General features: G+C 52.1%; 11 protein-coding genes across 11 annotated transcripts; 7 read left to right on the top strand and 4 right to left on the bottom strand.

Moving 5' to 3' along the window:
* Window positions 1-1276: 1276 nt before the first annotated feature.
* On the top strand, window positions 1277-3679 carry P153DRAFT_310674 (uncharacterized protein). The gene is made up of 4 exons (XM_033664779.1): window positions 1277-1961; window positions 2009-2185; window positions 2234-2298; window positions 2346-3679. The coding sequence occupies exons 1-4, from the start codon at window positions 1671-1673 to the stop codon at window positions 3334-3336; spliced, it is 1524 nt and encodes a 507-aa protein (XP_033526461.1). The 5' UTR covers window positions 1277-1670; the 3' UTR covers window positions 3337-3679.
* A 1103-nt stretch (window positions 3680-4782) lies between these two features.
* On the top strand, window positions 4783-6828 carry P153DRAFT_421114 (N-myristoyl transferase; the record flags this gene model as incomplete). The annotated part of the gene is made up of 3 exons (XM_033672288.1): window positions 4783-5471; window positions 5521-6304; window positions 6352-6828. 3 exons carry the CDS (start codon window positions 4783-4785, stop codon window positions 6547-6549), a joined length of 1671 nt encoding a protein of 556 aa, XP_033526460.1. The 3' UTR covers window positions 6550-6828.
* A 220-nt stretch (window positions 6829-7048) lies between these two features.
* P153DRAFT_394248 (uncharacterized protein) lies at window positions 7049-7736 on the bottom strand (the record flags this gene model as incomplete). Its single annotated transcript, XM_033671298.1, has 4 exons — window positions 7495-7736; window positions 7417-7443; window positions 7243-7363; window positions 7049-7190 (listed from the first exon to the last, which is right to left on the bottom strand). The coding sequence occupies exons 1-4, from the start codon at window positions 7553-7555 to the stop codon at window positions 7049-7051; spliced, it is 351 nt and encodes a 116-aa protein (XP_033526459.1). The 5' UTR covers window positions 7556-7736.
* Window positions 7737-8348: 612 nt separating this feature from the next.
* On the top strand, window positions 8349-10650 carry P153DRAFT_285089 (uncharacterized protein; the record flags this gene model as incomplete). Its single annotated transcript, XM_033663370.1, has 2 exons — window positions 8349-9476; window positions 9523-10650. The coding sequence occupies 2 exons, from the start codon at window positions 8349-8351 to the stop codon at window positions 10648-10650; spliced, it is 2256 nt and encodes a 751-aa protein (XP_033526458.1).
* A 1010-nt stretch (window positions 10651-11660) lies between these two features.
* Window positions 11661-12518, bottom strand: P153DRAFT_421112 (uncharacterized protein; the record flags this gene model as incomplete). The annotated part of the gene is made up of 2 exons (XM_033672287.1): window positions 12254-12518; window positions 11661-12199 (listed from the first exon to the last, which is right to left on the bottom strand). Exons 1-2 carry the CDS (start codon window positions 12471-12473, stop codon window positions 11661-11663), a joined length of 759 nt encoding a protein of 252 aa, XP_033526457.1. The 5' UTR covers window positions 12474-12518.
* On the top strand, window positions 12519-13418 carry P153DRAFT_334587 (lipoyltransferase; the record flags this gene model as incomplete). The annotated part of the gene is made up of 1 exon (XM_033665622.1): window positions 12519-13418. The coding sequence occupies one exon, from the start codon at window positions 12519-12521 to the stop codon at window positions 13416-13418; it is 900 nt and encodes a 299-aa protein (XP_033526456.1).
* A 983-nt stretch (window positions 13419-14401) lies between these two features.
* Window positions 14402-15001, top strand: P153DRAFT_429269 (uncharacterized protein; the record flags this gene model as incomplete). The annotated part of the gene is made up of 1 exon (XM_033672764.1): window positions 14402-15001. One exon carries the CDS (start codon window positions 14402-14404, stop codon window positions 14999-15001), a length of 600 nt encoding a protein of 199 aa, XP_033526455.1.
* A 275-nt stretch (window positions 15002-15276) lies between these two features.
* P153DRAFT_429268 (uncharacterized protein) lies at window positions 15277-17488 on the top strand (the record flags this gene model as incomplete). The annotated part of the gene is made up of 5 exons (XM_033672763.1): window positions 15277-15322; window positions 15380-15910; window positions 16407-16506; window positions 16560-16758; window positions 16805-17488. The coding sequence occupies 5 exons, from the start codon at window positions 15277-15279 to the stop codon at window positions 17330-17332; spliced, it is 1404 nt and encodes a 467-aa protein (XP_033526454.1). The 3' UTR covers window positions 17333-17488.
* A 150-nt stretch (window positions 17489-17638) lies between these two features.
* On the top strand, window positions 17639-19541 carry P153DRAFT_429267 (kinase-like protein). The gene is made up of 2 exons (XM_033672762.1): window positions 17639-17945; window positions 17998-19541. Exons 1-2 carry the CDS (start codon window positions 17816-17818, stop codon window positions 19353-19355), a joined length of 1488 nt encoding a protein of 495 aa, XP_033526453.1. The 5' UTR covers window positions 17639-17815; the 3' UTR covers window positions 19356-19541.
* A 451-nt stretch (window positions 19542-19992) lies between these two features.
* On the bottom strand, window positions 19993-22101 carry P153DRAFT_429266 (uncharacterized protein). Its single transcript, XM_033672761.1, has 2 exons — window positions 21644-22101; window positions 19993-21580 (listed from the first exon to the last, which is right to left on the bottom strand). The coding sequence occupies exons 1-2, from the start codon at window positions 21871-21873 to the stop codon at window positions 20167-20169; spliced, it is 1644 nt and encodes a 547-aa protein (XP_033526452.1). The 5' UTR covers window positions 21874-22101; the 3' UTR covers window positions 19993-20166.
* A 57-nt stretch (window positions 22102-22158) lies between these two features.
* On the bottom strand, window positions 22159-22642 carry P153DRAFT_310657 (DNA binding methylated-DNA--cysteine S-methyltransferase; the record flags this gene model as incomplete). Its single annotated transcript, XM_033664778.1, has 2 exons — window positions 22421-22642; window positions 22159-22302 (listed from the first exon to the last, which is right to left on the bottom strand). Coding segments are annotated over exons 1-2 (354 nt in total), but the record flags the coding sequence as incomplete, so codon positions are not given.

The following is a 22642-nucleotide window of genomic DNA, read 5'->3' as shown; positions in this document are numbered from 1 at the left end:
CATTATCTTAATGTTTGGGTGAGCTTATTTGCCGCTCGGTAATGTGTACAAACTCCTATTTCTCCGGACATAATCGAACAAGCCGTATCGGCGAGGACCTCCTCAGTGATAGAACTTGTGGGCTGAACGACTAGCGGCTGACCTCGAATAAGACCGGGTTGGAGAAGTTCTCGTACGATATACTAAGATAGGAATTTTCTTGCACATCCGAGGCCATACTCCATTCGGCACGGAAGGAGATGACTCGTCCTGACCAATCTTCGTCATCTTGGGAGTGACAGCTCCCATCATCTTTGTGCACTGTTATAGGAAGTACAAGGCTTGTAGTATACGAAATCTCTTCCCTGTCAACCTTTGGGCAGAAATACGCTCCAAAAGTATGTATACCAGGAGAAGACTCAACATTACGCCACAAGTCTCCATGTGAACACGGGTGACGCAATACCTAGGCCACCCTTGCAAGGCGCATAAACGGCCACGAGGACGATCCCAGATTAAGTGGCTGGCAATATTACCGACCTGGATGGATGTGCCCCATGCAAGGAAATCCTTCGCGCGTTTGTCTCTCATCCGACGCGCTATTGTCGCACATCTCGATTGAAGCCTTGGGAGAATATCGCATTCTGTTTCTATTCAGATACACAGTATATGATGTAGTTGAGGATCTCTCCTGTCCTGGATGTTTTTGCTAGCTATTCGTTCGGCCTGTCCAAAATTAGCCTCTATGCCGCAATCCCGACTGTGTCCATCAGCGCGCCATATTCCGGGAGCCCGTCCTCCCACAGACAAAGGCTGAGCAGGTATTAGTGGACTTCCGTTGGAGGTGCCGACAGGATAGTACACGGACCTAAGCGGGAAGGAACGAAGAAGCGGGGAAACATGGCAGATTGTAGGCTCGCTTACTCCAACGTCCAACAACACCGCCCTAGTACGCCACGCGACTCTGTGGGCATATCATTCGCAGCCGTGGACGGTGGTGCAGTTCCGTGTTTGAATGGAGCACAAAATAAACTGGGAATTGCGATTATGGCGAGCTGCGACCGTGGTATCGTACTTATGCGAGTCGTTTTCTACTCATGAAGTGATACTCTGACGGTCTGAACTACTTAGGAGGCGAGCGCGATACGTAAGGCCTCTTCTCATCCCTAATTGAGTTCGAGATCGAGTTTCACATATCGTCCGATGGCGCAGCGTTCCTTTCTCGTCCTCCCTGTCTCTCTGACCCGGCGTTTATGCCTCCCCCAACAGGCCTAGCTGGAACTGGCTGTGGACTCACACTGGTCGACACTTCAACATCCGCGGCATACAAACATTCCAGACTAATACTTACATACATATCCTTGCGGAATTTCCTTCTTGTTTCTGTCAAGACTCGATCGTTTCGATCTCAAGGACCGCTCGCGCCTTCCTAAATACTCCCACCCTGTCACTTGCGTTTGGACCCTGCAGCCTTATGACACACGCGTCCGTCCGTCACCTTCACCCACCTCCTACTTACAACATTGTGAAAACAGTAATTCACTCGAGTTTGTCGGCGCCAACCTTGCGATCGTGTGCCTGCTATCAGGTTTACGGCGGCAGTGACATTGCATCTTCATGCAAACCTTCTCAGACAAGACCGGCAGGCACTACGGAATACTGTAACTTAGCTCTTACCTCTTCCAACCAACATGGTGTCGTTTACCGCTCGTCAACTCAAGGCCATCGAGGTCTCGGAGCGCACCATGTCTGTTTTGTCGCTACTGGGTTCACTGTTTATCATCAGCACATTCCTGCTCTGCAATCAGTACCGTAAGCCGATAAACCGTCTAGTCTTCTATGCCACTTGGGGAAACATCATGGCCAATGTTGCGACACTCATGTCAACTTCAGCGATACCAAAGGATCCCAATGAATTTACTGCACTTTGCGAGTTTCAGGGCGTGTTGATACAATGGTTCATGATGGCAGACTCGCTCTGGGTTAGTCAGATCTAGCCATTCTTTTCAGCCCCGCTGATGAGAAACAGGTCTTCTGCATGGCCCTGAATGTGATGCTAGTTTTCTTCCATGGCTATGGTTCCCATCAGCTGCGCTGCTTAGAGAAGTGGTACCTGCTTTTTGCCTATGGTATACCTTCTGTTCCAGCTTTGATATATATTTTCCTCGACCACTACGGGTCTCGACGTATCATTGGTCCTGCAACTGTAAGTTTACCTCTTCTCTCTGTATTGTGGTCGTATCTAACCAGGTAGATTTGGTGCTGGGTCAGGGAGGAAGTGGCATGGATGCGCATTGCATTTTTCTACGCTCCTGTGTGGTAAGTCACTATCATCACCCTGTGGTATATTTGCTAAAGTAGTAAAGGGTTTGTGTGTCTGCTACCTTGGCCATTTACGTCGTCACTGGTTTCAGAATCTTCAAAAGACGTGCCATCTTGCGCTCTTTTTCCAGACAGTCGAGATATCCACCGACAGTAAATGAGTATGCTATTGAAGGAAGCCTGGCAAATCCCTTCACTGTCGGCAACAACATCGTTGTGACCACGCAGATCGAGTACGAAAACCACCCGCATAATCCGAGTTCATGGCCCACGTCGTCCGATATTGAAAACAGATCGGCGAGCTCGTTCTCGAGCACCCGCAATCTATCACCTATATCTCCTGTAGAAGAGTCACCCTCGAGGGTGTCAGCGGAAGCGCACACATCCCACATACATTGGGAGATTGGAGCATCACTGGAAGCACAAGATGGTCCGCATAAACACCACGGACATACGCGTAGCGGTTATAGTGCAACCGTTTCCGCTGCGAACCGCCTCGAGGTATCAGCTCCCACCCCACCCGGATCATCACCTGCTGCTCCGAAGCATTCAAACATCCGTTTGAGAAACGTAGACGGTCACGATGCGGCGTTTGCGTATCTCAAAGTCGCCTTCCTCATGTTTGTGGCCCTTATTGTGGTTTGGGTGCCATCAACTATCAATCGACTGGAGCAGTTTGTTTATCGAGACCAACCCCGTAATCTCAGCTACGGCCTCAACCTTGCCTCTGCGTTAGTTCTCCCTCTACAGGGATTTTGGAATGCTATGATCTACATTTCGACGACATGGCCTGAGTGTAAACGGGCGTGCAGGCACATCAGGTCGAGAATCACTGGAACCGCACCTCGATACCAATCGTCGCAGCACACGTATTGCGAGGACACGATGACAAGTTCCAGAAAGACACAAGATTCTGACGCTGAGATTCCACTTGAGGAGATGCTTAAGCAAGGAGGACAAGTGTGCTCCTCTCCCGTATCCGTTCCTGATAGTGTAGCGGCGACCAAGCCTCACCTCAACCCGGAGCCTTCGTGAGAGGCAGTTGTTTCTCGACGTCACCGTGCAACTGTGGCGGTTCTATGGTGCAACAACACATCCTGTTCTGGCGTGGCAAACCTCAGCTGACACGAATTTACTGCCACTCAGCGCGCGTTCGAAGCAGGACTTTGTACCTGTACTACTTTTTTGTTATTTTTAATTCTTCACGTACTCCTTTCTGGGTACGTATTTCGATATACTTGCTGCTACGGCTTTCATGATAGACAGTTGAGTACCGGCTATCTATCTTCGGTGTCCAGGATGGACTGATGTATGATTCGAGATGAGATACCCAGGGCATACCATGCGCGGCGTTTTACAAAGGTCATTGATGTTACGGTGATTAGTAGTTAGGAACTGATGTACGCGAACGATAGATCTTGCGTGCATGTAACTCAAGACTATCATGGTTCGATTTTCATTTTGCCAAACGTGGTCGGGAACGACTTTGTCTAGCATCGTGAACATTTGGGCTGTACTCGGTGTCTAGTGGCCCCCTTGTATACGTGATGGGAGCGGCCGACCAGTGGCTAATATCCGTACCCTGACATGAAACAAACTAGACGTACACGGTCACATGCACAGATAGTCTTGTGTATGGATTGCGGCGCTAGTACGTTGTACCTGTACTTGACTTTGCTGACGGAGATCAGAGATCATCGGCTTTAATTTAAGAACTACCATTGAAAAGTTAGGGGCTCTTCACTTTACCACTTCTTTCAACATGAGCAGAGCTCAGAAAAGAGGAGATCGTACGACAGTAACGTCCTCGGGGATGTTTTGTCGTAGAATTGCAGTCACTTCGCAGTCAAGTCAAGACAAGGTGGCAAGATATACGTTTATCATCATACTCATTTTTACCTCTGGCAAACTGTCAGATATTTGACAATTGAAAGAAGATAATAGATGCACAAAAGACAGGACATTAGATCCAACTTAGTTCTAAACCGTCGCCTTTTTAGCCTTGTTCAAGTCAATCTTTGTGTGCGGGAACATTATGATGGTCGATTATTCAATACCAATGATAACCCCGAAAGACGTGTACAAATATTTGGAAGATGAACACACCCACTACTCTTTCGTAAATAGTATATGTACATGTACCTACGACCCGAGAATTGTCTATTTGAGATTGTGAACATGCCATGACTGTATGGTAATGCAACTTTTACGTGATCTCAAGAGCCACAAGCGTAAGGAAACGGCACGAGAAACGTCGCCTATCTATTTCAACATACTGAGTTTTTACGACTTGTTAATTGGATATATGATGATAGAGCATGCGAAACGTAAGAAGGTGCTCGGAAGGAAGCTGCAAGCGAGGAGACGCGAGACGCGATGCCCCTCCATACCCCACCTTGCGCGCTACGCTACCAATTGTTGCCGGCCAGCTCACTCTCGATGACAGCTTTCACAATACAACTCAAAACCTAAACGCCAGCCATGCCTCAAGAAAACTCCAAGATTTCAGATCCCGTTGCTACAGCTGAGGCAGCAACCGAAGCAATTGCTGAGTCCAGCGAGCAGCAAGATGCGCCAGAATCTGAGAACGAGAGCGGCGAGGAGGCAGTAGCTGGCGGCGAGGAGGCCACGCAGAAAAAGAAGAAGAGCAGAAAGCGCAAGATCAAGGACGCGTTGACGGGCAAGGGGAAGGCGCCAGAGATCACGGATGCGAATTCGCCAGCGGGCGCACATCTTAGCAAGAACCAGATGGCCACACTGCTCGAATCCAATCCCGCGCTGAAGCAGGACCTGACGTCCAAGGCGAAAAGCAAGACAGACTTGGAGGAGATGATAAGGAAGCTCAACATCAACGAGATGCTGACTGGCCTGGCGCCGCAGGGCAAGAACGCTAAGGATATGGCGGGCCATGCGTTCTGGAAGACACAACCTGTGCCTAGCTTCGACGAGATGGCAGGCGGAGAGAAGATCGCAGATGGGCCGATCAAGGAGATCGACATTGAGAAGGTGGACAAGAACCCAAGCCCTATGTACCCTGGCTTCGAGTGGGTGACGATGGACCTTGAGGACGAGAAGCAGCTGGAGGAGGTGTATGAGTTGCTCACGAACCACTACGTCGAGGACAAGGACGCGACCTTCCGCTTCAGATACTCGCCATCGTTCTTGAACTGGTATGCTTCTACTATACCGATTGTGTTGTGCCTAGTCTGACATGCGTAGGGCTCTCAAAGCACCCGGCTGGAAGAAGGAATGGCACGTCGGTGTGCGCGCAACTGCCTCGGGCAAGCTCGTCGCCTTCATATCAGGCATCCCAATCCAGCTACGAATCCGCGAAAACACGCTCAACTGCTCTGAAGTCAACTTCCTATGCGTGCATAAGAAGCTCCGCTCGAAGCGTCTCGCTCCCGTCCTCATCAAGGAGATCACACGCCGATGCTACGTCGAGGGCATATTCCAAGCTGTATACACCGTCGGCAATCTCCTTCCCACCCCCTTCTCGACATGTCGCTACTTCCACCGCGCTATCGACTGGGAGAAGCTGTACGACGTGGGTTTCTCTCCGCTGCCCGCCGGCAGCACCAAGCAGCGCCAGGTCGTGCGCTACAAGCTCCCAGACACAACCTCGACTCCAGGACTCCGCGAGATGCAAGCGCAAGACGTCGATGCCACGCTCGACCTGCTGAAGCGGTACCTCGAGCGCATGGACATGGCGCAGGTATTCTCTAAAACCGAATTCGAACACTGGATGTCTCCTAAGGAAAAGCCCGAGGAGCAGGTCGTGTGGAGTTATGTTATCGAGGATCCTGATGCCCCAGACAAGATTACAGACTTCTTCTCGTTCTACAACCTGGAAAGCACAGTCATTGGACACAAGAAGCACAGTACCGTCAAGGCGGCGTATCTGTTCTACTACGCGACGGAGGTTGCGTTTGAAAAGGACGACGCGAAGCTGAAGCAGCGGCTCAACATGCTGGTCAAGGATGCATTGATTCTGTCGAAGAAGGTGAGCATTTGAATATTTCTTGACTGTGTTTTTACTGACTCTGATAGGCTGGATTCGACGTCTTCAACGCCCTCACTCTACTCGACAACCCCCTGTTCCTCGATGATCAGAAGTTCGGCGCCGGAGATGGCTCGCTGCACTACTATATGTACAACTACCGCGCCGCTCTGATCCCAGGTGGTATCGATGCAGCCAATCGGGCAAGCGGGAAACACATGGGTGGAGTTGGGTTGGTGATGTTGTAGGTCGTTTCTAGAAAAGGAAAAAGGAGGTGATGGGAGGGAGGTGGACGAAGGAGGTCTTTGCATTCGGCTTGACTGCCGGCGGGGTCAGATCAGCGGTATGTGTGTAGGACAGAGACTCGAAAAATCATGTCATGATATAGGAAAGAAAAAAGATGCATATCAGAGCACTCATTGACTCATTAGTCTGAGCGTGTTCAGAGTGTGTTGCAATGGTTCAATAAGGACAGAGCATAATGAGGTAGAATCGTCTGGTAGCTTCAATACATGTGATGAAAAGGCAGACAGCTTCTCTTCAACACGACGGGAAAGAACAAGCGAAATTCTAGTTGACGAGACGTCAAACCATAAGATATCATGTTATTGCCTCACCTATACGCTATTCGCAACACAGGTCGACCTATTTGCTTCCCAGCATTCCTGATACTATACATACACACCCGTAGCCGCACATATTTAAGTGTTTTACACATCCAACCCACATCCTCTTTACCATCCCTGCTTATTTCTTCTCGTCGCGGGCCGCGCGTGGGTATTGGTACAATCGCGGCAGGATTGTGGGTCGCGCACTCATCCTGCTGAAGGCCTCGGCGGCCATGGGCGAGCTGTCTGTGCGGATTGTGGTGCCAATGGCCATGAAGAAACTGTTTGCGGTGGTTAGTAGTGCGTGAGGTTGTCGGAAAGTGGCGTGTGTACCCGAATGTTGCTGCAGAGCCCATCATGTACTGGCCTAGGGTTCGCAGCATGCCGTTTGGCCCAGGACCAAAACGAACAATGTTTGTGAATCCAAAGATGAAGCCGATGATGAGACCGACGGCTGTTTGCGTCGTCAGCATGCAATCTTGGGGCTGCTGGTAGGTGCTTGCGTACATCCTCCCATCATGCCTCCCATCTTCACTGCGTGCTGTTAGCCGGCCGTGTCTCGCGGGGTGTGTCGCAGCGCCGTACGCTTGTCAAGAGTCGAGGGCCCATGCTGGCCTCGGGGCATAGCTCCAACGGGGACGGGCATGTTGGCGGCTCTGTCGAATGGCTAAGCAAGTGCGGAGAAGAATCGCGGCGACTTGGCCATGCCACCCACTCTGGGGTCGTCGCAAGGGCACAGGGTTAGCCGAGAACGCGAAACACGTGACGCAGCCAGCCTTCACTGCGGCGTAGCGATGCAGCGAAATGTGTCAGTGCTCGCCCTCCTGTTGTTCCGCGAGGGTGCATCCATCGTCCAAACAAGTGTCCTGGCGTCGCAGGGCCTCCTTTCCGTGCAGTCCACACTCCCCCCTGTACGCCGTGCTTTATATCACACCAGCAGTCTCGCACACGGAGCCACTCAGGGTTGCAGCTCTCGAAAGGCCTAACGTGAACGTGGAGGTCCGCCGCCCGCCCGCCTGCTCGCTCGTTGGAATCTCTGAGCCCGACATCATAGCATAGCAGAGCAACGCACACCGCCCGCCCCAGACTGTCTCTCGCCTGCCCGCCCTGCCTGCTGCCGTGCCCAGCGCCGTCTGCACCGCCTGCACCGCCTGCATTTGCTGCCCTGACGTCGCACGCACGGGCTTCACGAACAGCACACGACACACAACAACCGCGCAACCCCCGACGCTCTCGCCCACCGCGCCGTCCGGCCTGCTGCATCGCCCCGTGACGCATGCCTGTGTGAGCTCGTCGCCGCCCGTCGCCGCTGCCGTTGATTGCCCTCGCCGCCGTCACGCTGTTGCCGCGCTGCCCCCCAGGGAGAAGCCGGCGTGTGCCAGACCAGCGACCGAAGCGCCCTTTCGACGGAAGCCGCACGCCCACGCCCCTCGACGCCAATGACGGCTGTAGCTCCCCCCGTGAATTTCCAGAACATCAATCGGCAGGCATGGAGCGCTGAGGCCGGCCCCAACGGCGCCATGTTCATGCCTCGCAAGAGCGTCCAACGCACAAACTCGTCGTCGTCCATCTCCTCGCAGGCCTCGACCACGTCCACCATAGCCGCCCCGCCCGCACAGCCAAACGGCGTCCCGCCCTCCGAGGCCACTGCTTGGGCCGCCCGCAAAACTAAGCCGCCAAAGGGACTATGGCCTGCCTCCAAGACTGAGCCTGTTTCTGGAATCACCACCGCACGCCCGCAGCCCATCTCGTCTGCAGGACCCGGCTCGTCGGCAGCTTCCGCTATGAGCGCCCTACAGTCACCCTCCGCCATGGTGCCCTCGCAGCACAACGGCGCCGTACAAACACAGCAGCAGCAGCAACAAGCACAGCAACAACAGAATGGCGGTCCACGAGCACATCTCCAGGAGCACTCGGCCATTCTGCACCTCGTGCCCATGAACGGCACCTTCGAGCGCAAGACCATCACCGTCCCCTTCTTCCCCGACGTCCTCCGCATCGGCCGCCAAACTAACAACAAGACGATCCCCACCCCACTGAACGGGTACTTCGACTCGAAAGTGCTTTCTCGACAGCATGCTGAAGTCTGGGCGGACCGCAACGGCAAAATCTGGATTCGAGACGTCAAGTCGTCCAACGGCACTTTTGTCAACGGGTCACGGCTGTCACAGGAAAACAGGGACTCTGATCCACATGAGCTGCGGGAACAGGACATGTTGGAACTGGGCATCGACATTGTCAGCGAAGATCAGAAGACGATTGTACACCACAAGGTCGCTGCCCGCGTCGAACATGCGGGCATCTATGCCAGGACAGGCAGCGACGTGCTCGACCTCAACTTTGGCGAGCTTGAAGGACCTCAGATGTCCAACATGATGGGGCCTGGCGCCCAGCAACAGATGGCGAACATGCGTGGTCGGACCCCGAGTCAAGGCTCGATTAATGGTCAGCGTCTTCAGACGACTCCTGGTGCGATGGCGGGCTACGGCAGCAACTTGCAACAACCGCGCCACCCCAACTTCTGGCTCCAGCCCATTACCATGGAGCAGGTGGTCAAGAAGCTCAATGTGAGTTATCTGGAGACGATGTGGTGGTCATTACTAATAAATTCAGACTGAGATGAAAGCTGCCAAGCAACAATCACAGGAGCTCCAACAGACTCATCAATTCATCAACACTATTCTGTCTGCAGACCCCAAGAAAGAACCCGCAAAGCCTTCACCCGCCAATTCGGTGAGGATCTCACCCGCCAACTCAGTAAAGATATCCCCTGTTAAGGACTTGAACATGAAGGCCAGATTCTCGGACCCTCCAGCTCCCCCGCCCCAACAGCCGCTACCTGAGAAACCCAACGCCGCGTCCTCGCTCAAAAGATCAAACACCGAGCGTCAGAAGACGGGCTCGCCAGTACGCTCAGACGCACAAATGTCTTCACTCACCGAGGCCCTGAACGTCGCGAAAACTGAGATAGAGTCCCAAGGCGTCCGACTTCGAGACCTGGAGGCGCTGCTAACTGAAGAGCGCCGTGCAAGAGAAGACGCCGAGGAAAGAGCCAATCGATTGGAGCGCGAATCAATCAAGGAACGGGAGGAGGCAGAGGCTGCAGTTGCTGATGCAGAAATCGACGAATCTGAAATCGCTGAACCCGAACAAGAAGCGATGACCGGCTTGGAAAACGGATCAACATCTCCTGACGTTACCGATACCGCTGCTGCCGGCTTGCAACAACGCTTGGAGTTGATGATGTCGGAAATGGGCGAGATGAAGCAGCAAATGGAGCGCTACCGAGAAAGAGCCGAAGCTGCAGAAGCAGATCGCAAAAGCTTGGCTGAAATGATCGAGAGCATCAGGAAAGACAACGAGCGAGCGAGCAGCAGAGAAGCCAGGCGCCGGAGTCGAAGCAGTAGCGAATCGGCTAAAGGTGTTGCAAGCACGGGAGTAGACGGATCTGAGGACTACATGGAAGCAGACGATGGCGAGAGCACAACCATCAAGGAGAAAGATGCCGAGTTTGACGGTGCAGGCGCACTGCTTAGGAAAACCGGCCTCCAGAATGGGCACGCAGTTGCACACAACGACACAGCGCATGCAGAAAAGACGCCAAACGCCCTGGCTGTCCGGCGTCAAAATGAAACCAACCTCATGTTTTACGGCGGGCCCGCTGGCGCCATTGTGACAGTCGTTGCCATTGGTGTAGCTGTTATGGCTATGCTCAATCAATACCCTAAGGTTGAGCGGTGAAAACGCTAAGTGGATTAATCCACGCTGCCCTGCATGACGACGCAGGCACTGTGTAGAGCCCGGGTATATCGACGGGGTGCGCACGGATAGCATATCAATAGGAGCCACGTCACCACTCTCGAACTATCGACATCGCAAGGATCAGCACTCTGTTGGCCGCCCCTACCCTGCCTTGCCATACCTCGTCCGAGCTATGTAAGGTCGTCAATATTTTTTGGTACAAGCACGGCATATTCTACTTACGCAGGCCGAAAAAGGGATGTCTTCCTGCACCACTCATGTCGACGCTCGCCTAGAACTTAATCATCAACATATCCATGCTACCTAACCAGTCCGTACACATAGACGCCTGGGTCTCGCAGCAGCTCTCAATGCAATCGCCTAAACAGCAACAAGAAAGGCATCGTCTCCGCCACGTCATAATACATTGCAAGTCCAGTCAGGCTCTCCATCCACACTCGAGGGTTTCTTGATACCTTGGGGCTGCTGACCGTTTTGGAGAAAGCTATCCCTCGTTTACATATTCTTTTTCTTTTCTCTTCTTGCCTACTCGGCGTTGTTTTGGATTGTAATGGGACTGAATTGGAGTGGATTGGAGTGGATTGAATTGGACACACCATTCGGATGGGGGGACTCGGGCTTCCCCGATCAAATCACTCACTCACTGTAAACAGCTTGCGCACGTTTTTCTTTTGTTTTTTTTGTAACATGACATCTTTTCAACCCTTTTCTTGTCTTGTCTTGTCCTGTTTTGTTTTGTCTTGCTCCTGGTGGTTCTGTGTTTTTTGCTTGGATGGATGGATGGATGAGGATATGATCAAGACTGAGCTCGGGGGTATATGAGTTGGGATGGGTGGGGAGAGTTTCGGCTTCAATGATATATATTTGGGCCTTGACTTGATATTATGTGTCGTATGCTTGTGATTTCTCATGGTGTTGATTATTTGACACGGTGTTCTACATTCAAACACTGAATATCATATCGTAACACCCTATCCTACCTCATTATCTCACTCCATCCCAATACTAATCGTAATCGAACTCACACTCCGCAGCCTCGTCTCCGGCACATCCACCTCCACCTCCTCACCCTCCCCATCCCCAACATCGCCAACATCCACATCATCCACCGCCCTCACACTCCCCATCTCAACCCTAACCCGCACCCCCTCCTCCCCCAAAAAACACCCCCCAATCTCCAACGCCCTTGGAATCGCCCGCCCCGTAGCCTTAACATACACCACCTCGCCCAGCCTCTCCTTCCCCCTACTCTTCCCCATCTCCCTCGCAACACCATCCACAATCCGCCCCTCCACACCCCCCGCCCTCAACCGCCCATTCGCTTCTCCTTCCCCAATCTTCTCCCCCCGCCTCCCTCCCCGCGACTGTACCTCGCGCCGGCTGATCTCCGCTAGTAGGCTGCGGATGCGTTTTATGCTGGGTATGTAGGGAGTTGAGGCGCGGATGTAGAGCGTTTTGGGGGAGGTGGCGGAACTGAATGGCGTGGGGAGCGCGGGGTGGAGGAGTGGGCGGGGGGTTACTTTTGCGTCTGCGGGTGTTAGTGAGATGGGGGTGGTGGGATGGAGAGGGGATGGGGACGTACTGGGTGGGAGTTTGGGGAGCTTTTGTCGTGCTGGGGAGGGTTTGGGGGGTTTGCGACTTGGGTTGGCAACTGGTGGGGCGGGGGTGCTGGATGGTGGTTGAGGTTGGGGTTCGGGTTGGGCGCAGGGTGGGATTGCGTCTGTTGTCATTGAGGATGTGGAAGGGGGTGTGGGTGTGGATGGTTTGAGCTCGCCCGTGCGAGTTCGCTTCTTGCCGGCCATTATGTTTGAGTGTTTTGAGTGATGTGCGTTATCAAGTGTTCTTGTATGTCTTGCGACAAAAGCTCCAACACGCGTCGTAAAAGTCGCGTACTTTTCCAAAAAGTCCAGCTTATCGATAAGCCACCATATGACGCGCTCAATCAAACTCCCCATCACTCCACCAACCCAACCCAAACCAAACACCCAAAACATGCCCAACGCGCCATAACCACGCCGAACAGCCCAATGCGGCAGAAACTCCTACACATCCACCTCCAGGGCCCCGTCCCCTACCAAGTCGCCGCCCGCCTCCAAGAACGCCTCGTATCGCGCTTCCTCGCCTCCAAGCCGCCATCCACCACGCCCGCGCCCCCACCCCACATAATAACCACCTCCTTCCACCCGGTCTACACCTGCGGACGGCGCGAAGTCGGCACCGTCTCCCCCACGCAACAAGCGCACCTGCGCGCCGACGGGCGCGCAGAATTCGTCGAAGCGCTGCGCGGCGGGCAGACAACGTTCCATGGCCCGGGCCAGCTCGTCGCGTACCCCATTCTCGATCTGCGCGCGCACAAACTCACGCCTAGGGATTATGTGTGTCTGCTTGAGAAGAGCCTGATTGCGACGTGTGCTGCGTTTGGTATTAAGGCGATGACGACGGAGAATACGGGTGTGTGGACGAGTCCGGATGAGAAGATCGCGGCCATTGGGGTGCATATGCGGAGGAATGTTACGAGTCATGGGGTGGGGTTGAATGTTGGGACGGATTTGTGGTGGTTTGATCGCATTGTGGCGTGTGGGTTGGAGGGAAAGAGGGCGACTAGTTTTGTGAAGCAGGGTGTTGTTGGGCTGGATGTTGAGGGTGTTGGGGAGGAGTTTGTGAGGGAGGTTGCTGGGAGGTTGGTTGGTGTGGAGGGGGTGGAGAGGGTTGGGGAGAGGGAGGTGGATGACCTTTTGAGGGCGTAGGTTTGTTGGGGATCTTGGAAGATCTCAGGTTGTGTGACATTATAGACATGAAGAAACATGTCGGTCTGCGTGAAACAGTTTAACCAAAAGCTCCAGGGTAAAAGCCTATTGTAAAGAGTCTAATCCTTATTGGCGGTAGTGCCCAGAATATCGGCACAGACTCTGATATCATGTAGTGAGAGCGCGGTGATGCTACGCACGGTAAGGACGGAAGAGGTTTGGAGAGCCATGGTCTGGAGATATTGTACGATTCATCCACGAAAAGAGATCGTCATTCGATTACGAATCTGCTGCAATATCTCGAAGGCGAAGCGGGATTGACCGAATGATTTCAAAGGCAGCCACTGTTCGGTAGAGCGATGCCCAGGGTAGAACTTGGTGGGACCTGCTGTGCAACAGTTGCCTTAAATCCTACCGCCATTGATGGTTTCTTGGAAATTACTTAATTGGGACTGTTAAAGAGAACACAGTTTAATACATATCGAGATTAGACTATCAGCGGTACAGTTTTCTCGAGCCTCGGTATCGAGCATAGCTCCTCCGAATAGTGCCCGCCATCTGAAATAAGATCGCCTCCTGGTCTTCTTCACTCCTGGTACTAGGTTTCGGTCTGTTCAGAGGTTTAGTTCAGTCTATTAGGTAAGAATGGTAGTAGAAGATTGTAGATCTTGTCTATCACTTGGTATTCCTGATGTCAGCGTGCCAGCTCAAAGTGAGAGCGCAAAGTGAAGGGAAAGTCAGAAGCCCGTCAAGCTCCAACTTTACTCCGTATCAACAATCCGCGAGTTTTGTCTTTGACATTTGTACCTCTTCCCAAGTTACTCCACTCTGTAAATCTCTTATAAAAGAGTTCGGAAGTCGTTTCATTGGGAAGCTTCAGTCTCGCTTACTCTTACTACTATTCAACTGCTCGCATACGCACGACAACAGAAGAGTCGTTCTTACCCTCAGAAACATCATAATTTAGCTCTGTCACCGCCAAAATGCCAGCACTCAAAGTTTCCCATCCTGGTGTTACGTTTTACATCTTCGAACTCCAAGGGACGCTGCAATATACCATTACGCACCGAGGGAAACCAGCAAGGGAGTACGAACTCTGTGAGCAGGACTTTGACGACAACGATGCCGTGCTCCAAGATGATTCCGTAGCGAAGGTAGGCCCGGGCACTGACGCGAGTGCAGTTGGAGTGCAACTCCGTGTGGTCAAGAACGACGGTGTGCTCAGCGTGGTATTCGAAAGGAAGGACGGCGGCGACGCCAACTGGGCCTTCAACGGTATGGACGATGTGACTGGAGGACCAAGGATTGCTTCTGCTGCTACGCAAACTGAGGTCGAGGCTTCGAAGTGCTCAACTTGTGGGGCAGACAGATTGAGAGAAGTGGATACGAGTGATGGTGAAACACAGACAGAAGTCAAGGATATGCAAGATGAAAATACGCAAACGGGAAAGATAAATATGGGCGACGCCATGACCCAGACCAGTGCTAGGCATCCAGAAGAGCGAGTACGCATACCAAGATCGAGAACGATGATGGGGTCAAACCTTTCTCATTCTCAAGTACCGGAGTACAAACTGAGATGAGCGCAAAGCCTGGATCTGAATATGTTCTCCACTTGGTCAAGGGCGCAAGTGATACTCCAAGTCAAGGGCTCAAACGCAAAGCTTCTTCAACACTAGACGTTCAATCACCATCCAACAAACGGGCAAAGAGCACCCATGACCCGACTCCCTGGCCATCTCACCTATATATGGAGTGCTACAGGACAGCACCAATCTTCAAGGGCGAAGTCGGAAAGCTGCATATCGATATTCAAGAAGGGACGGTGTGGTTTGAAGGTTGGTATGGGAAACCACACATGCGCGTCCACGAGCGAAAGCAGGTCGATTTGAGGGAAGTATGCAGTATGTACCCCAAGCTCGTTAGCCTATGGATATACCAGTGCTAACAAGTGTTCATAGCGATCGTGGATTATCATCATTTTATAGGCGGCGTGTATGGTGACGAAACATCTGGAGTCAGTTACGCTACCCACATGCTCGGCATCTCCAAACCGAGTACCAGAGTCGCGACTCCCATCCATCTTTTTACGGCTGAATGTGGTGCCCGGGGCTGGAGGATGTGGGGCGTCAACACCGATGGCAGCACAGCCGACGTCACGGGGCCCAAAGTTATCGTTGACGCACTCGTACACTGTATCGATCGCGCATCTGGCCGTGATGCCGTGCACGATCCAGATACTGAGAATGACCTCCGACAGAAAGTCACCCAGTACGAAGCGCTGAACAAGATGAGTGGTTTGAAGAGCGAGGATCACCTTGACTGGAAGTGGGCAGAGCAAGAATTAAAAAGAAGGCACAAGGCCATGAACGTGTTTGGAAATTGCGAGACGGAGCCAAACAAGAAAGGCGGACAGAAGGATAATGGAACGGGAAATGAGAATTGGGAGTATATGGGGGAGGACAGGACACGCGTTCTTCGGCAGGCTGAGGGTGAGTGCGAGGAAGATAAATAGGCCGTCATGTAAGGGAGGCGTGGTGGCAAGGCGAAGGTAGTATATGGTCCGCACATCTCGTTTTTGGTTGAAAGTCCACTTGGGACTGGGTACGCTCCTTCTGCATTCGATTGAGTCCTCCTCTTTACACTATTTTGCTTCCCCTTGGTGAGGGAAGATGTTTTGCAAATTCTGCAAACATCTCTTCAACCGACATCGTTTCTCGAGTTGCTTCGAATCAATCGTGAGTTTTTCTTGCGTATCAGTAATACAACAATAATATTGACCGTCCATAATAAAGTAGTTAAGGTGGAAGAATTGTTCACTAGAGAAAGAGACGTCGTGGTGAGGCTGACGTAAGGCAATGTCCGTGCACATCTGGAAGGACAGCTTACGTCTCTCCCGAGCATCGCTCAAGAGCTCCGCGTACACTCTTTCCAGGTCGACGACAATGAGGGTTCTTTCCAGCTTCGTTTCTTCTCTTCTGCTGTCAGGCGCGACAATTGCCTCGGCTGCATCCTCTTGGGGCTTCGAAGATGCTACAGTTGCGATTTCAGGCAAAGGTGCTGGTGTAGGTGGTGGCTCTAAGCAGCAGTAAGTATGGCAATCATAGATTTCCTATCATAGCTAACAGATCAATTCTCCAGGTTGAGCTCTTCTACACCATTATCGAAATCCGTGTCGTTAGGCGCAACCGACTCGTTGAAGCTACTTCTTACCACCGTCGATGGGGAGACAGCGAAGCGGCCACACCAGGCCTTCCTCACTTTGACGGAACCGACTACCGGCTTGGAAGAGTCGTTTGTGTTCAGCATCAAGGAGAGCGGTAAAGGAAAGGTCGATTTGGTACGTACTCTTGCTCAATTGCAGCAAACAGGGCTGACTTGTGTAGACCCAAAAGGACCTACCTCACCAATTCCTCACCTCCTCGAAGCCAATCATCGCATCCATTGTCATTGGGTCTTTTGGCGAATCTACGCCCTACAAGCGCAAGGTTTTCAACCTCAACGTGTCCCGCGATGCCAATGTCCCGCTCGCTGTTCCGGAGCCACCCGTCCGCTACGCTGCGGAGTCGGAGATCCACCACATCTTCCGTGAGGACCCTCGCTCGCCCCCCAAGATCATAACAGTAGTGTTTGCTGCGGCTGTCGCTGCGGCGTTCCCTGTATTATTGGGTGTGTGGGCAACCCTGGGCGCAAATGCAAACCACATAAGCAAAGCATTGGGTGACGCACCTGTGTCGCATGCACTTTTCTATGGCTCCATTCTGTCCATGGAGGGTATCTTTTTCCTGTACTACACTAGCTGGAACCTCTTCCAGACTCTGCCCGCGGCTGCTATCGTCGGATTTGTTGCTTTCCTGAGTGGTAGCAGGGCACTGTCTGAGGTTCAGGAGCGCCGTCTGGCTGGCCTGAGATGAGATGGTCAGGAGTCTCTTATCACAATGATTAGATTTGATGCTTTGCATATCTATGTATCAGAGTCTGGAAAGAGCAGCATGTTAAAAAGCACTTGACATTATTTTCTGGAGACTGCCCTAGATAGTCGGGGCCTCTATTGTAGTGAGACACTGTATGGCGAGATGTACAATACACAAGCAAAAGTTAAAGTTCACGATCTCACTGATATAATTCATTCGTCAGCGTTCTTTCCTCCTGCATACAACGCTAGTCGCTAACTCCCTGTAAGCACGGCCGCCACCACTTGGCTCAGCCATCGTCTCGACCAAGCCTTGATAACAACTGCAATACGACGTTTGCACTCCCTCCCTCGAATGCCTGCATAATGTCTGGCTGTTTGTGTTTCTCGTCTGATCTGACCCTGCACCGTCACACCAATTTGGTTACTAAAAATCGCATGAAATCGAAGCTGACCTTCAGCCTTGCGTACTCATTAGCAAACCATGGATCACACCGAAGAGCCGGGAGATAGAGCAGACAGTGGGGTTGGTGACATCATCTGCGATTGGTCTCAGACTGGTAGAGGTTTCCATGTCGATTTTGGGTCTGAGGAGGCGGTGCCATTGGAAGAGGGTAAGCGAGTACTCCATCCGAACAGGACTTGAACTGACCATGAATATATTAGGTCGTTTCCTGGGTAGAGGAGCCGCTGGATATGTTCACGAAACTACCATTAGAGACAAGAAACTGGCCTGGAAAAGGATCCCGTTTAGACGCAAGATTGGCAAAGCGGAAAGGAAAGAGATTGACATTTTGAAGAAGGTCTCTCATGTCCACATGATTCAACTCGTTGGCACATACACCCATAACCGGTTTCTTGGGATTCTGATGTACCCAGTAGCAGTGTGCGATCTGCATACCTTCTTCGAAGATGTCGAGGCACATTGGACTGAGGGGACTACTGATGCAGTTCAGCAAGCACGACTTGAAGCTCTCGCTTACGTTTCCAATCCAGAATCGAAAGCCCTACCTATCTTCACCAAGGTTGGATGCCTCGTCTCAGCGATTGCGTACTTGCATGCCAATAAGATAAGACATAAAGATCTTAAGCCTTCGAACATTCTTTTGTCTCGGGATCACCTTTGGTTGAGCGATTTTGGCAGCGCTACGGACTTCTCGTTACTATCTCAAAGCGCAACCGACAATGAACGTGGAACGCCGCGGTATTGGGCTCCTGAAATGGCGGAATGGAAACCTAGTGGGCGTGCCGCTGACATCTTCTCTCTCGGCTGTGTGCTCCTGGAGGTTTTTGTATTACAAGAGAAAGGCACATTGCTGCATTTGAGACAACGCCGATCAAGAAGGAACCCACTATTCCATGCAAACCTCGATCGAATCGACGAATGGGTCAGCATCGTTGAAACACCTGATGCTAGACAAAATCACTTTGTATGGGAGATCCGAGCTATGCTCTCATCAGAGCCAAAAGACCGTCCTCTTGCAGCAGATGTACTTGCAAGACTCAAGATATGCGATGACTGGGCAAAACCTTCTATCTTCGGCGCTTGTTGTAAGACGACATACGTCACTTCTCAGCAGCACCAAGAAGATATGTCCGAGTTGGTGGAAGAGAACGAAAATCTGAGGGTGAAGCTTTACAACGCGGCTATAGAGCACCAAGAAGTGTTATCAACTTTGATCAAAACACATGAAGAGGAAACGAAGCAGCTCAAGGAACGATATGCACATAAGGGTAATAAGGGTCGTAAAGCACGCCGTGTCAAGGAGCGTCTAGCGAATGAGCAATCTAGTTCAGCCGATCCAGTGCTCAGACCCTTGAATGAACTTGACGAGGCAGGCATCAGCAGTCAATCAATGACCACCAACGACCCGTCTGAAGATCACCCAGGAGTCCTCGACAACGGCCAGGCTCGCACGCCAACAACACATATCACAGAACAGCTCCCACGGTCAGCTACTGACACGCTTATAGCACTATCGACAAGGCCCCCCTGGTATAGGGTTGATGATACCGAGTACTAGGAGGTAGATTCCCAAGTAACAGAAACGTACTCTCCTATACAGAGAAATTTTCTCTTATGATAAGGAAAATACCTAATGATATAGAAGGATAAAAAACTAGTTACCTGGACTTTTTAGTTATTGTAAACGTTTCAGTAAATTTACTTGTAACTTTTTATTATTTTGACCATAAAAAATATTCACAATTAGTCTACTATAAGGGACTGACTTTCTTTACGAGTGGTGAATTCGTTAATTACCCATAGTACTGAGAGGGAGAAATTTCTCCCTCCGATAACCCGAAAGAGAGCCACCACCGAAGGGTGATTTACAAACAAGTAATCCATTGCTTGAAGTTGCGAACAGTAACAGTCCAAACACGCCGCCGATTGAAGACTTTTCCTAATTGATTGGTGGGCCTTCACCGCTCCATGATCCTGTAGAAGTAAGGAGAGTGGACAAAAAGGTTCAGCTAGTAAGAGGTAAAGACAACGAGCGTCATGAAAAGAGTGCCCGCCTCGGATCACCTACAGACCGCTTTAGGAAAGCAGCCAACTATACAAAAAGAATTAAAGAGACGTATTAGACGTATGACAGACTACTCATTGGCTCATGAAGAAATGCACGGTGTATAGCAAGTCAATACACTTTAATGATACGACAGATACGAGTTACTCACGCGTTTCGCTGGACATGAAGATATAAAGTTCCGAAGACGAGTTGTACAAGTGATCAGAGAAGTTGCAGTTACCGTCTATACACAGCCAGCCAAACCACTACTCCACCAGGGCAGCCTACCACATATAAAAACCCATTCCACTATTACTCAACTTCACGTCGTCCACTTCAACACCCCCTCGACATTCTCACGCCCGACAATACCTTCTTCCGCCATCTGCTCAACCACCCTCGCTACATCCGCACTCCTACCCTTCCAATGCTCCTTCTTCGCCCCAGACCCGTTCGCCACCTCCTTCAGAATCTCCGCAACGATCGCCTTCGCATCAGCAACGCCACGTACCCCGGAAGTCCCAGCCCTCTCCGCATAACTCCTTGCTCCACGGTAGAACACGCCCGCGTTAGTCACTAACACCGTTCTACTCTTCACCCACGCCGGCTTCGCCGCTTCAAACAACGACATGCGGAAGCGGAACAAGTCGACGTCACCTCTTGCGAGGAATACGTCCGCCAGTCGCGATGGAGAGAGGAACGAGCTCTGAGGCGCGGAGGAGAGTTTCGTAAGGATGGTTTGGACTTGTGTGAGGGCCGTCCATTGGATTTCGATGTCTGTGGAGAATGTGGGAAACGAGGGTGTGTATTGGGTGCCGTCTGCCAGGGCGGAGGAGAGGTCCATAAGTGCGTCTGCGTACGCGGATTGGATGTTTATGAATGCGAGGTCGGTGGTGGTGGCAGTGCCTTTTGTCAGGCTGCTGAATGTTGATTCGACGGTTTGGGCGTACTCGGTGGAGGTGGTTCTTCCGCTACGGTACATCGCCTCGGCTATACTGGCGTGGAAGTTTGCAGCGGCGAGAACTGCGTCTTCTTTGGGTGAGGTGGTGGCTTCTTCTGTTGCAGCTGCTGAGCCAATGGAGAGTGTTGGACCAGCTTTAGGTTCGTCCACGACATCCAAGGACGGAAACTTGTCCACAAGATCAATCAAAGCCGGGATCTTGCTATTCGCCGTCTCCAGCCCATCCTGCGCCTTCTTCTCTATACTCGCCAGATCCGCGGGACTGTACAGCCCAAGAAGCGTAGTCAGCGCGCCCAGCTGCGCAGTACATGTTTCCAGAATGCTCTCCGGGGTCAGGGGTTCTTCCACTATGGCCCACTCCTCCGGCACCTCAGTCTCATCCGCCTCCTCTTCCTCCTGTTCCTGCGCCTTCGCAGGTCTCTCCCCTCCCCACGCCTCCTGATACTCACCCGACGCCTGCGCCTTCGCAATCTCATCCTGCATCTGCGCGTACTCACGCTCCTGGCTGTCGAGGCACTTAGTAAACAGGTCAACGGACTCCTCGAGCAGCATCCTAGCGGGCAGTCTGGCAGTATCCAGGGGCCCTGCATCGAGTCGTGCTTCGGCCAGGGAAGTAAGGACCTGCGCCGCGTTGAACAGGATATCAGTATTCGTCGGATTAAGCGATATAGCATTGCGGTGAGAAACTAGCGTAGCTTCCAGTAAAGCGTTTCTGTTATTGCCCAGATGCGCTACTATGCGCGGGTCCTCTGTGATGTTGAATTCTAGAACAGCTCTACACGTGACTGGTTAGCGGAGATGTTTGGATGAGATGTTCGTGGGCTGGCATGGAACACACTTGTTATACGCCAAATCAAAAGACCGCGGATATCGCGCTAGGCCGGCGTTGTACACGTCGAGTGCTCGCGTGAAGAAGCGTGCTGCTTTTGCGGCATCACCGGCGCGCCATTTTCCCGCCGCTTGTTCGTGCTCGTCGGCGGTGTCGAGGAAGTCGTTTTCGGATTGGGGGTCGGGGGCTTTTGTCTTTGATTTTGGTTTTGGCTTGAGGAGGGACTTCTTGGGTGGCATTGTTGGTTATGGTTGTGTCGATTGATGGGAGTTATGAAGGTGTGGGAGACGAGAATATTCGATGGAGATTTTTGACTCGGAATGGGGTTAATTTCAGTAGTGTCGTGATGAAAGTACAAGGTCCCTAGCTACAATACTACTGTAAGTTAACGTCAAGCAAGTCCTCCACTTGCACATTTGTGTTGACGTTATGATCTCATACCTCTAGACTTTTTCTAATGCAGCCCCACTTCCAACCCCACCCGTTCACCACACCTCACCTCACCTCAACCCCCCCCCAACCACAAACCCATCCCAAAGCCTCTCCCTCTCCACCAAATACCCCCTCTCATCAAACACCACCCCCTCCTCACGTAGCAACTGCACTTTAGACGTCTGATTCGGCCCAGTGGGCGCTTTCTCCCAGTCGCCCTTGAAACCGCCTATAAACTGTAAAATTTCCGTCAGCCCCTCTCCATAGAAACATAACCCCAAAGCAGACAAAACACATAACCCCCAAACCCCCCAACACATAAACCCCCCTCCCAAAAAAAAACAGCCAACGCACCCCCGTACTAGCAATACACCGATGACACGGCACATCGGGTGCAAACGGATTGTTCCTCAGCGCGCCGCCGACGGCGCGCGGGGAGCTGGCGAGCGCTTTGGACAGCGCGGCGTAGGTAGTTATGCGACCTGGGGGGATTTGCTGCAGGAGCGTGTAGACGCGTTCTTGGTAGGGGGAGACTTTTTGCTGCTGTTTCTGTTTGGGGGGCATGATGGGGGGTGG

Source organism: Dothidotthia symphoricarpi (assembly GCF_010015815.1).
Source record: "Dothidotthia symphoricarpi CBS 119687 unplaced genomic scaffold P153scaffold_5, whole genome shotgun sequence".
NCBI lineage: Eukaryota > Fungi > Ascomycota > Dothideomycetes > Pleosporales > Dothidotthiaceae > Dothidotthia > Dothidotthia symphoricarpi.
Note: the sequence above shows the minus strand (reverse complement) of the source record. Positions and strands in the feature narration are given on the sequence as shown.

Excerpts from the sequence above, each read along its gene's own strand:
- P153DRAFT_429266 (XM_033672761.1), bottom strand. The coding sequence starts at position 21,873 with ATGCCACCCAAGAAGTCCCTCCTCAAGCCAAAACCAAAATCAAAGACA. Across the intron at positions 21,581-21,643 it reads TTTGATTTGGCGTATAACAA|AGCTGTTCTAGAATTCAACA; the intron begins GTGTGTTCCATG and ends AGTCACGTGTAG.
- P153DRAFT_310674 (XM_033664779.1), top strand. The coding sequence starts at position 1,671 with ATGGTGTCGTTTACCGCTCGTCAACTCAAGGCCATCGAGGTCTCGGAG. Across the intron at positions 1,962-2,008 it reads TGATGGCAGACTCGCTCTGG|GTCTTCTGCATGGCCCTGAA; the intron begins GTTAGTCAGATC and ends GATGAGAAACAG. Across the intron at positions 2,299-2,345 it reads TTTTTCTACGCTCCTGTGTG|GGTTTGTGTGTCTGCTACCT; the intron begins GTAAGTCACTAT and ends AAAGTAGTAAAG.
- P153DRAFT_429267 (XM_033672762.1), top strand. The coding sequence starts at position 17,816 with ATGGATCACACCGAAGAGCCGGGAGATAGAGCAGACAGTGGGGTTGGT. Across the intron at positions 17,946-17,997 it reads GGCGGTGCCATTGGAAGAGG|GTCGTTTCCTGGGTAGAGGA; the intron begins GTAAGCGAGTAC and ends TGAATATATTAG.